Genomic DNA, 11,857 nt, shown 5'->3' with positions numbered 1-11,857 from the left:
TTTGCTATAAAGCAAAGTAAAGTCAAGGGGCCTACGCAAGAAATCCAGTTTTTAGGAATAAAATGGCAGGATGGGCGTTGTCAGATCCCAATGGACATTATCAATAAGATAGCAGCTATGTCTCCACCAAGCAACAAAAAGGAAACACAAGCTTTCTTAGGTGTTATAGGTTTTTGGCGAATGCATGTCCCAAACTACAGTCTCATTGTGAGCCCACTTTACCACGTAACTCGGAAGAAGAATGATTTCCAATGGGGCCCTGAGCAGCAACAAGCCTTTGAGCAGATCAAACGCGAGAGAGTCCATGCAGTGGCCCTTGGGCCTGTCCGGACAGGGACAGATGTTAAAAATGTGCTTTACACTGCGGCCGAGGAGAATGGCCCTACCTGGAGTCTCTGGCAGAAAGCACAAGGGGAGACTCGAGGTCGACCGCTGGGGTTTTGGAGTCGGGCCTACAAAGGATCTGAGGCCAATTACACTCCAACAGAAAAGGAAATACTGGCCGCCTATGAAGGGGTTCGAGCCGCTTCAGAAGTGATTGGAACTGAAGCCCAGCTCCTCCTGGCACCCCGACTGCCGGTGCTGGGCTGGATGTTCAAAGGGAAAGTCCCTTCTACACACCATGCCACTGATGCTACGTGGAGCAAGTGGGTTGCACTAATTACTCAGCGGGCTTGAATAGGAAACCCTAATCAGCCAGGAATCATGGAAGTGATCACAGACTGGCCTGAAGGCAAAGATTTTGGGATGTCACCAGAGGATGAGGAGGTAACACGGGCTGAAGAAGCCCCACCTTACAACAAACTGCCAGAGAATGAGAAGCAATATGCCCTGTTCACTGATGGCTCCTGTCGCCTTGTGGGAAAGCATCGAAGATGGAAAGCTGCTGTATGGCATCCTACAAGACGAGTAGCAGAAGCTACTGAAGGAAAAGGTGAATCAAGCCAGTTCGCTGAGGTGAAAGCCATCCAGTTAGCCCTGGACATTGCTGAGAGAGAAAAGTGGCCAATGCTCTACCTTTATACTGATTCATGGATGGTAGCCAATGCCCTGTGGGGTTGGTTGCAGCAGTGGAAAAAGAACAACTGGCAGCATAGAGGCAAACCCATACGGGCTGCTGACTTGTGGGAAGATATCGCTGCCCGGTTAGAGAAGCTCGTTGTAAAGGTACGTCATGTTGATGCCCAGTCAAAATTTCCATGCACTGTAGAAGGAGACAGAGTCCCAGTGGTGCATATGAAGAGTATATTAGGGAAGACAGTTTGGGTCATCCCTGCTTCGGGCAAAGGTAAACCCATGTCTGGGATTGCTTTTGCTCAAGGACCTGGTTGTACTTGGTGGGTAATGCAGAAGAATGGAGAAGTTCGATGTGTACCCCAGAGGGATTTGATTTTAGGTGAGAATAGCCAATATAATTAATAAGGTAGAAATTGTATTATAATAATTGCTCTGTACATTCAATATTGCTGTTATTGCTGTATGTTGTTGTATGTTGTACCAATGGAGTTACAGCCGGAGTCATACAAGTCAATGAAGGAGGAGTGCCACGATGACAGGATCAAGATCTGGTGTTCCAAGGACTTTTTTCCTCCTTCCCCTTTGAAAATGAACATTTTTGATTCACAGACTATGAACATGGACCATGTCAGATGTATCGGTCGAGAGCCTAAGATGCAGCATGCAACGATCCAACGGCGCATACTGACACCATGAGAGACTGTTACGACGAATGAAGCCTGAAAATCATCATGGACTAAATGTTCATTCACTCAGCAAACTCAGAGGAATGGTCCATGGACTAAGGGAATAATACCTGTATGCACATGTTTGTGTATACATGTGTACACACATATATGTGTCTGAAACAAGAAATGGTTGGATTTGATCATGACGTAAATGGTATGGAATAAGGGGTGGATAATGTCCTGGGTTTGGTCAGGATGGAGTTAAATTCATTTGTAACAGCGGATGGAATGCTGTGTTTGAGAGTAAAATGGGAGTAGTGCTGATAACACCCTGATGTTGTTAATTGCTGTCAGACAGTCAAGGACTTTCTCAGCTCTTCATGAGAAAGGAGGGGCGAAGCCAGGACAGGTGACCGAGCTGACCAAAGAGAGTATTCCACGCCAGTTACATCCTGCCCAGGATATCGGGGGGCTGACGGGAGGAAGGCCTGGGGCAGCTCCGGGACGCGCGGTTCTTGGGGGACGGTCGGGTTCTGGGACGGCTCTGGGTGGCATGGCCTGAGTTTTTTGGTTTGGTGAGAAACTGCATTGTGTATCAACAGCTTCATATATTTTTGCTTTGAAGTCCTGTTAGTATTGTTACATTGTATCTTTCTGTTATCTTAGTAAACTATCCTTATCCCAACCCACGGGTATCTTAATTTCTTGATTTTGGGGTTATTTGCCCCTTCCTCTTCCTTTTCCCTTCCCTTACTTCTCACCCCACCACCCCCCCCCCCCCCCCCCCTCCCTTTAACCTGCTCTTTTCCTTTAAGGAGCAGGCAGCTGCGTGGATCTTGGCCCTCAGCCGGGGTGAAACCACGACACCATGCTCCTGGTATCTTGCGCCTCCCGATTCCCATGCCACTGGTTTCCCAAGTCCCCAGTTTCCCAGGCCATATTTTTCCATTCATGCTGCTTTCCTGCATGCCCATTTTTCTGGCACCCTGTTTTCCCAGAACACCAGGGTCTCCTTACCCTGGTTTCCCTCGCTCCCCAGTTCCAGTGCCACTGTTTTGTCATGCCCCCAGTTTCCCATGTCCCCTTTTTCCCATTCATGCCTGTTTCCTGTAATGCTGGTTTCCATGACACCTTGTTTCTTAGGCCCTGGTTTCCTGGGCCGCTGGTTTCCTGGGACACTGATTTTCCAGAAAGCTGGTGTCCTGTGACCTCAGTTGCCTGGCACCCTGGTCTAGCAGTTTTATGTAGCTGTGCTGCTGAAATGGCTTCTGCAAGAAGCTTCTAGAAGCTCTCTGCAGGTCCCAGACTGTAAACATCGGCCAATTCAAGGCCAGAGTTGCTGCTGACCAGGACCAAGTCAATCAGCGATGGTCACAGCGCATCAGTGAATCACCTAAATGAGAACAACAAACTGCAGGCAGGTGCATTTTGCCACCAGAGAAGGGAGTGAGAAGATGTAACAAGCTGCGTGACACCAAGGCCGAGGAGGTTGGCAGAGGAGGTGCTGGAGAGAATGATGCTGCTGACATGTAGGGAAACATTGGGGAAACTGGGGCAGAACTGGGACCACTGGGAGGAGCCAGAGAGTAGGACTGGGAGCAGTGGGCTGGTACTGCGAGCACTGGTGTGTCACTGGGCATACTGGAAAAGCACTGGGAATTGTACTGGTGCAACACTAGAGGTACTGCTGTGCATTGCAAGTTTTACTGGTGTTCCCTGGAAGCACTGGGACCTGCACTGGTGCGTCGGTGGGTATTGTACTGGTGCAGTGCAGGGAGAATTGGGAGGAGCTCAGAAGTTACACTGTGTGAGCATTGGGAGCTCTCCCTGCATGGCACTGGGAGCACTGGGAGCTGTACTGCCAGCACTGGGCTGTGCTGGGATCTGTACTGGTTCAGTATTTGGGAACAGTGGTGTGCCACTGGGAGCTCTGGGGCAGCTCTGGGAGGTGTACTGGTGTGAACTGTGGGCACCACTGATGCACTGGGAGCTGTAATTGGGAGCACTGGTGCAGCACTGGAAGCCACACTGGTGTGACACTGGGAGCTGTAGGGGTGTTGCTCTGGGAGAAGTGATGCAGCAGCACTGGGAGGACTGGGGAAGCACTGTAAGCCCTGGTGTGTCACTAGGAGCTCTACTGGGAGAACTGAGGAAGCACTTGTAAAATGGGAGCACTGGGAAGAGCCAGGGAGCAGAACTGGGAGCACTGGAGAAGAACCGGTAGCTGTACTGTTGTGGCACTGTGAGCACTGGTGTGGCACTGGGAGCTGTACTGGGAGCAGCGCGAGCTGTACAGGACTCTGTACTGGGAGCACTTGAGCAGTACTGGGACCTGTTCCGGTGTGCACTAGGAGCACTGGTGTGAACTGGGAGCACTGGGGGTTGTACTGGTGTGGCCCTGGCAGCTGTACTGGGAGCAACAGGTGAGCACTGGTGTGTCAGTTCTGGTAGACACTGGGAGCTGTACCAGGACTTGTAGCAGAAGCACAGGTGTGCACTGGGAGGTGAACTTGGGGCACTGGAAGGTGAACTTAGAGCACTGAGAGATGGACTGGGAGCACTGGGAGGTGGACTGGGAGCACTGGAATGTGAACTTGGAGAACCGGGAGATGTACTTGGAGATGTACTTGGAGCACTGGGAAGTGGACTGGGAGCACTGGGAGGTGTACTTGGAGCACTGGGAGGAGGACTGGGACCTCCCAGGTGTGGGACCCTGTAGTACATCTTCTGTGGGACCTCCCAGGTGTCCCCTGTGGGACCACTGGATCCACATGTGGCCATGATGGACCTTCCTGGACCAGAGATGCAGCTGACAGGCACCAGCTCAGAAGATCCCTGGTGCTGACCAACCACCCAGCCACCCAAACACCCAACCAACCAACCCACCAACCCACCAGCCCACCACCCAACCACTCAACCACCCAAACCACCAACCCACCCAACCAACCAATCACCGAACCCACCAACACACCAACCAAACAACCAGCCCACCAAACAACCAACCCACCAACCAACCCACCAATGAACCCACCAACGAACCCACCAACACACCAACCAAACAAACAACCAGCCCACCAAACAACCAATCCACCAACCAACCCACCAAACAACCAATCCACCAACCAACCCACCCACCCACCCACCAACCAACCAACCAACCAACCAACCAACCAACCAACCAACCACCCAACCCAACCAACCAACCCACCAATGAACCCACCAACACACCAACCAACCAATCCACCAACCAACCCACCAACCAACCCACCAACCAACCCACCAACCAACCCACCAATGAACCCACCAACACACCAACCAAACAACCAGCCCACCAAACAACCAGCCCACCAAACAACCAATCCACCAACCAACCAACCAACCCACCAACCAACCCACCAACCAACCAACCCACCCAAACACCCAACCAACCAACCCACCAACCAACCAACCCACCAACCAACGCACCAACCAACCAACCAACCAACCAACCAACCAACCAACCAATCCACCAACCAACCCACCAACCAACCAACCCACCAACCAACGCACCAACCAACCAACCAACCAACCAACCAAACCACCAAACAACCAAACAACCAACCCACCCACCCACCAACCAACGCACCAACCAACCAACCAACCAACCAACCAAACCACCAAACAACCAAACAACCCACCCACCCACCCACCAACCAACCAACCAACCAACCAACCAACCAACCAACCAACAACCCAACCAACCAACCAACCAACCCACCAACCAACCAAAACACCAACCAACCAACCAACCAACCCACCAACCAACCAACCCACCCACCAAACAACCAACCAACCCACCAACCAACCAACCAACCAACCAACCAACCAACCAACCAACCCACCAACCAACCAACCAACCAATCCACCAACCAACCCACCAACCAACCAACCCACCAACCAACCAACCCACCAACCAACGCACCAACCAACCAACCAACCAACCAACCAAACCACCAAACAACCAAACAACCAACCCATCCACCCACCCACCAACCAACCAACCAACCAACCAACCAACCAACCAACCAACAACCCAACCAACCAACCAACCAACCAACCAACCACCCACCCACCCAACCCCCCCACCAAGTTCTTTGCTCTTCCTGCTGAATCCTGGAGACGCTTCTGCACCCCCGTCCCACGGCCCTTCCCAGCCCTGGGACACGTTATGGAGCCCAAAACCCACCGTGGCTCCACGTTGCCTCCAGCCTGGAGGGCAGCGGCCACCTCGTGCTCCCAGGGAGCAGAAGGCAGCAGAAGGGGTTGGTAGAGGTGGAAAGACCCTGACTGGTTTTCCTCATCTGCTGGAGGTTGGACACGTTCTCCCTGTGAGGTGAGATCCACAGGCAAGTGAGAAACCTTCTGCCCACCTCCAGCTGGAGAAGACGCCGACTCCTCACCAGCCCCATGGGGATGGTGGAGGAGAAGAGGAGATGGTCTCCTGGAGATGGGTGTGAGCTGGAGTTGGGGTGGTGGGACACGACCCCCTCGGGATATGGATGGGCAGCTGGATGTGGCCACTGCTGGAGGTTTGGGGTCAGGACAGGGGATCTGTGGAGGTTTGGGCTGAGAAACAGCAATTTGGGGCTGAGAAATGGCGATTTGGAGAGTTTGGGGCTCAGAAATGGTGCTTCAGGGAGGTTTGGGGCCGAGAAAGACAAATTGATGGAGCAATTTGGTTCAGGCACCACAGGGTGGGGAACTCCGGGGCCTCAGAAACAACCACTGAGGAGCTTCTTGGGCTTCAGAGCAGCAATTTGGGGCTGAGAGAAACCCAGTTTGGGAGCTCTGGGGCTTAAACGCAGGAATCCAGGGACATTCGGGCCCCAAAACTGGGCTGGAGGGAGCTCTGGGACTCAGGAGCTCCAGTCTGGAGAGCTCTTGGTGTAAGAAACACCTGTTCAGGGAGGTTTTGGGTTCAGAAACAGCCGGTTTGGGAGCTTCTTGGCTCCTCCCCAGCCCCGGCCCCTCAAGCACCATCAACTGGGACCTGCTGAATCCGAATGAATCGTGGGTCCTGCCCAAGCACAGGAATGTACTGGTGGGCATCCTCCCAACTGAGTCTGACAGCAGCATCACCATCATGCTGATATCAGGTGGGTCACCATCTCCTGGTGTCAGTGCTCTGGGTGGTGGGTGGTGGTGGTGGTGGATGTTCCCAGCAGGTTTGTGGATTCTCCCAGGTTGGGGAGATGCCACAGTGTTGCAGGTTGGAGTTTCTCTGTAGAGGAACCTTCAGCGCTGGATCCAAATGGTGTTTGGATTGGGGACCTCCTGTCCCTGCTGTCCCAAGTGATCTGCTCTGGATGCTCTAGAAAATCCCATGGTGGAAGTCAGGGACCTTGGGGCTTGGGTGGGGGTCACTGACTCTCTAGAGAGCTTCATTGTGGGGCTCTAGGACTCAGTGATGGTTCTTGGAGCTTGTGGCAGGGCTTGGAGGACCTTCTGGAGAACCCCATGGTGGGGTTTGGGGACCCTCCTGGTGTGTTCTGGGTCTGGGGAGAGATTTCAGGGTGGAGATCAAGGCCAGGGTGGGTCCTTGGGAAGTTGGAGGGTCTCAGCACCCACCCACTATGTCCATGTACCCCCCTTTTCCATCACAGCCAGCAGAGAGGTCCACCACATCCTCCTGAAACTCCTCAACCTGAACTAGAACATCCCTGTGAGGATCCCATGGGAGCTAGGAGGGTTCTGTGGGTGCTCTGTGGTGACAGTGACATCCACGTGTCCCCATCCCAGGTGACCATGGCAACCAACCAGGTGGACACCCCGGACCCGGCATTGCTCCGTGACGGTCCTGTGGTCTGTGTGACCATGGTCACCCTGACGCAGCCTCAGGTACAAGTGGCCTTGTGCAGAGTGAGCAGAAGGCACTGGCTCCTCTGGTGTCCCTCTGGCATTAAATGGGTAGAGGAGTTTGGCAGGAAATAACCCCCCACGTGTTCCAGAGGGTCCTCAGCCATCTGAGGGGGGTTGGCTTAGATTGGGGGGTGATTCCCAAGCACTGTCAGTCTGGTCACATTCAGGACTCTGAGCTGTCCCCTTTCAGTCTGGTCACAGAACCAGCATGGCCAGACTGGGAGTTTGGTCACAGAATCAGAGAGTCACCAGGTTGGAAAAGACCTGTAAGATCATCAAGTCCAACCCTTCCTGTCCTGTGCTAAACCAGGTCCCTGAGCACCTCATCTCCCCTTTTTTTAAACACATCCAGGGAAGGTGACTCAGCCCCTCCCTGGGCAGCCTGTTCCACAGCCCCACAACTCTTTCAGTAAAAGTTTTTTCCCTCCCATCTGCTCTGACCCTGCCCTGGGGCAGCTTGAGGCCATTGCCCCTTGTCCCATCTCCTGTCCCCTGACTGAAGAGACCATCGCCCACCTCTCTGCACCCTCCTGGCAGGGCAGGGGAGGTGGGGAGAAGGTCTCCCCTCAGCCTCCTCTTCTCCAGGCTGAACACCCCCAGCTCCCTCAGCTGCTCCTCAGAGCCCCTTCCCCAGCCTGGTTGCCCTTCTCTGGACTCGCTCCAGGACCCCAATGTCCTTCTGATACTGAGGAGCCCAGAACTGGACCCAGCACTCGAGGTGCAGCCTCACCAGTGCCCAGTCCAGGGGCACAATCACCTCCCCAGACTTACTGGCCACACTACTGTTGATACAAGCCAAGATGCCATTGGCTTTCCTGGCCACCTGTGCACACTGCTGGCTCATGTTCAGCCTGCAGTCAACTGACACCCCTAGGTCTTTCTCTTCCTGACAGCTCTCCAGCCAGCTTTCCTCAAGCCTTTAGCTCTGCATGGGGTTGTGTTTTGGTTTAGCTCTGGCTGGAGCCCAGATGCTCACCAAAGTCAGTCTATCACTCCCCTTTTTAGTTGGACAGTGGAGAAAAACATATAGTGAGAGGCTCAGAAGTCAAGATAAGCACAGGGAGAGATTGTCCTGTAATCAACAACATGGCAAAACAGACTCAACACAGTGAAAGAAAGAAAACTCTCTAATTTATTACACTGCACTACACACACAGTGACACCAGAGTTGGATAATGAGAAGCACAACCAGATCTTAAAGCACCTTCACCCACCCCTCCCTTCCTAGTAGACTTCACTCTAGTCATGGTTTCACTCCCTTCTTGCCCCCATTGTGGCACAGGGAGGGGCAGGGATTGGGAAAATGGGGACTATGCCCAGTTCCTTGCAAGTTGGTTTCCTCCTTGGATGTGGGGAACATTCATTCCACACACTCCCTCCCCCTGCTGCACCGTGGGGTCCCACCCACGGCAGACAGTTCTTCAGCAGCTTCCCCAGTGTGAGTCCTTTCCCACAGGGCTTCAGCTCTTCCCCAGCTGCCCCAGCGTGGGTCACTGCTATGGTGGGCAGTGATAAAGCATAATGTCTGTCAGTCCCAGTCCTCCACAGGGTCACCAGCCTCCTCCCAGCAAACCTGTTCTGAGCCAATCTCTCCCTTGCTCATCTCTGTGTCTCTGTCTCTCTCCACGGGCTGCAAGTGCTGGCAGTGACTTGCTCCAACACAGGTCACAGCATCTCCTGTGTGTCTCCCCCTGCTCCAGAGTGGGGCCTCTCCAGGGGCTGCAGGTGGGGTCTGGGCCTTTTCCATGGGCTGTGGGGGGACACCACTTCCACCATGTTTTTGCTCCAGGGGCTGCAGGGGCATCTTTCTCTCTGGCACCTGGGGTGCCCCCTTCCTCCACTTCACCAGCCTTCATGTCTGCACTGCTCCTCACATCTTCTCACTCCCTTCTCTGGGGGCAAAATGCAGCTGTGGGGTATCTTTGCTCCTAAATGTGATTCCCAGAGGTGCTGTGACCATCGCTGATGGGCTCGGCGCTGCTCAGCAGAGCCTCTGCCCTTGAATCGTCCAATGTTTACTCTCTGGGGTGTGGAAAGAGCTTCCAGCTGCTTGTTGCTGGAGCCATTTTCTGCAGCTCCCCCTTCTCCACCAGAACCCAGCTATGCAGAACTGCAACAGGTACAGAACACAACTTGGAGGAAGAGTGGATGAGCTGCTGGCTTTGTGCTTGCAGGAACAGCTGGTGAGCAGGGCGAGACAGCAGTCTGAGCTGTCAGTGTGGGGTGAGAACCAGGTGGGAAGGGCGTTGGGTGCCAGCAGCCTGCAGGGAAGCAGGCACAGGCCTGGGGGAGTGTGGGACGGGCTGTGGTGCAGATGGGCAAAGTTCCTGGCTGTGCTAAAGAAGCCTGATAGAAACGAGATCTTTGGCCCTTTGCCTATGGCTGATGTCCCTGCCACAGAGGTTTCAGAGGAGGCACATTGTCCTCATACTCATGAAGCATCGTTGCCTCCTTGCACCCATCCCAGGGGAGGCAAACCATGTGTCCTACCCCTGTCCTACCCTTGGTGTCACACTCCTCATATCCCAAGGAAGAGCCCTGAGACACAGGTGAGGGTCAGGATCTCCCTGCCCAGAAGCTGGGGGTCAGCACTTGGCATTTCTGCTTCATCAGACCAAGCCAGGATGTCCTCAGCATCAGAGCTGCCTGTGCTTTTCCTGTGTTTGTCCTCATGGCCTCCAGTTGTCTGCTCTAATGAGCCCATGGGGAAGCTTTGTCAGGAATGGCTCCCAGTGGGGCCTGTTAGTGCTTCAAGGTACTTTGGGCATTACTCCTGACTCTCACTCTCCCCTTGGTATCTGAAGTCTGTGGACCCAGAAGAAAATACATCATTAACATCCAGAAATCATGTCTCTTCAAGTCTTTCTCATTAAAGAACTCAAGACTTCTACAACTAATTAGATTTAAGGTTAGCTTAGACAAACGAGAAGAAAAAAAAAAGAACTAAAAACCCTTCTAAAGAGGGAGTGGTGATAACGTGCCTTATAGGGTTGGTCATCTGAGCAGTTTATTGCTGCTTAGAAATATCCTGTAATCAGTTTCCACAGGGCATCCTTGAGCTCCTGGTTCCTCATGCTGTAGATGAGGGGGTTCACTGCTGGTGCAAACACCGAGTAAAGAAATGACACTGCCAGGTCCAAAGACATGGATGAGAAGGTGAGGGGCTTCAGGTTGGCAAACACGGCAGTGCTGAGAAGCAGGGAGACCACGGCCAGGTGAGGGAGGCAGGTGGAAAAGGCTTTGTGCCGTCCCTGCTGTGAGGGGATCCTCAGCACAGCCCTGAAGATCTGCACATAGGACACCACAATGAAAACAAAACACCCAAAAACTAAACAGACAACGAATACAAGGACTCCAGTTTCCCTGAGGTAGGCATCTGAGCAGGAGAGCTTGAGTATCTGGGGGATTTCACAGAAGAACTGGTCAAGGGCATTACCCTTGCAGAGGGGGAGTGAAAATGTACTGACAGTGTGCAGGAGAGAATAGAGAAACCCACTGCCCCAGGCAGCTGCTGCCATGTGGACACAAGCTCTGCTGCCCAGGAGGGTCCCGTAGTGCAGGGGGTGGCAGATGGCAATGTAGCGGTCATAGGCCATGACAGTGAGAAGACAGTACTCTGTTGTGATCAAAAATACAAAGAAAAAGAGTTGAGCCACACATCCTGTGTAGGAAATGGCCCTGGTGTCCCACAAGGAATTGGCCATGGATTTGGGAACAGTGGTGGAGATGCAGCCAAGGTCAAGAACAGAGAGATTGAGGAGGAAGAAGTACATGGGGGTGTGGAGGTGGTGGTCACAGGCTATGGTGATGATGATGAGGCCATTGATTAGGAGGGCAGTCAGGTAGATGCCCATGAAGAGCCAGAAGTGCAGGAGCTGCAGCTCCCGTGTGTTTGCAAAGGGCAGGAGGAGGAACTGGCTCATGGAGCTGCTGTTGGACATCTGCTGCTGTCTAGTGTGGAGACCTGACAGAGGAAGAAAACGCACAGTGAGAAGTTAGGGAACTCTTCTTTAAGGAAAAACTCTTCTAATTCACATTGACTCTGTATTCAGGAAGCCTTTTGTCAGGTCCCTTTTGGTAGGTCTGCTTTGTGCTGGCTTGAGCGTGCCACTGCTGGGAGGAGGGTCAACTGTGGGCTCTGGAGAACTCAGTCCTGCCTGGCAGCAGTCAGTAAATAGAAGGATGGTGTGATCTCAGACTAAATCCCCTGTGGATAGGAAGGAGCTTTTCAGCACTGTCACTCCAATTTCACCTGACAGCAGAGCAGAGCTTTG

At 53.2% G+C, this 11,857-nt stretch overlaps 1 protein-coding gene across 1 annotated transcript; it reads right to left on the bottom strand.

Annotated features, from left to right (window-relative positions):
* Positions 1-10,600: 10,600 nt before the first annotated feature.
* On the bottom strand, positions 10,601-11,524 carry LOC311199949 (olfactory receptor 14A16-like; the record flags this gene model as incomplete). Its single annotated transcript, XM_084274104.1, has 1 exon — positions 10,601-11,524. The coding sequence occupies one exon, from the start codon at positions 11,522-11,524 to the stop codon at positions 10,601-10,603; it is 924 nt and encodes a 307-aa protein (XP_084130230.1).
* Positions 11,525-11,857: the final 333 nt, after the last annotated feature.

Source organism: Gallinula chloropus, assembly GCF_964237585.1.
Source record: "Gallinula chloropus genome assembly, chromosome: 22".
NCBI classification, from domain to species: Eukaryota; Metazoa; Chordata; class Aves; order Gruiformes; family Rallidae; genus Gallinula; species Gallinula chloropus.
This window is presented reverse-complemented; position numbering and strand designations above follow the sequence as displayed.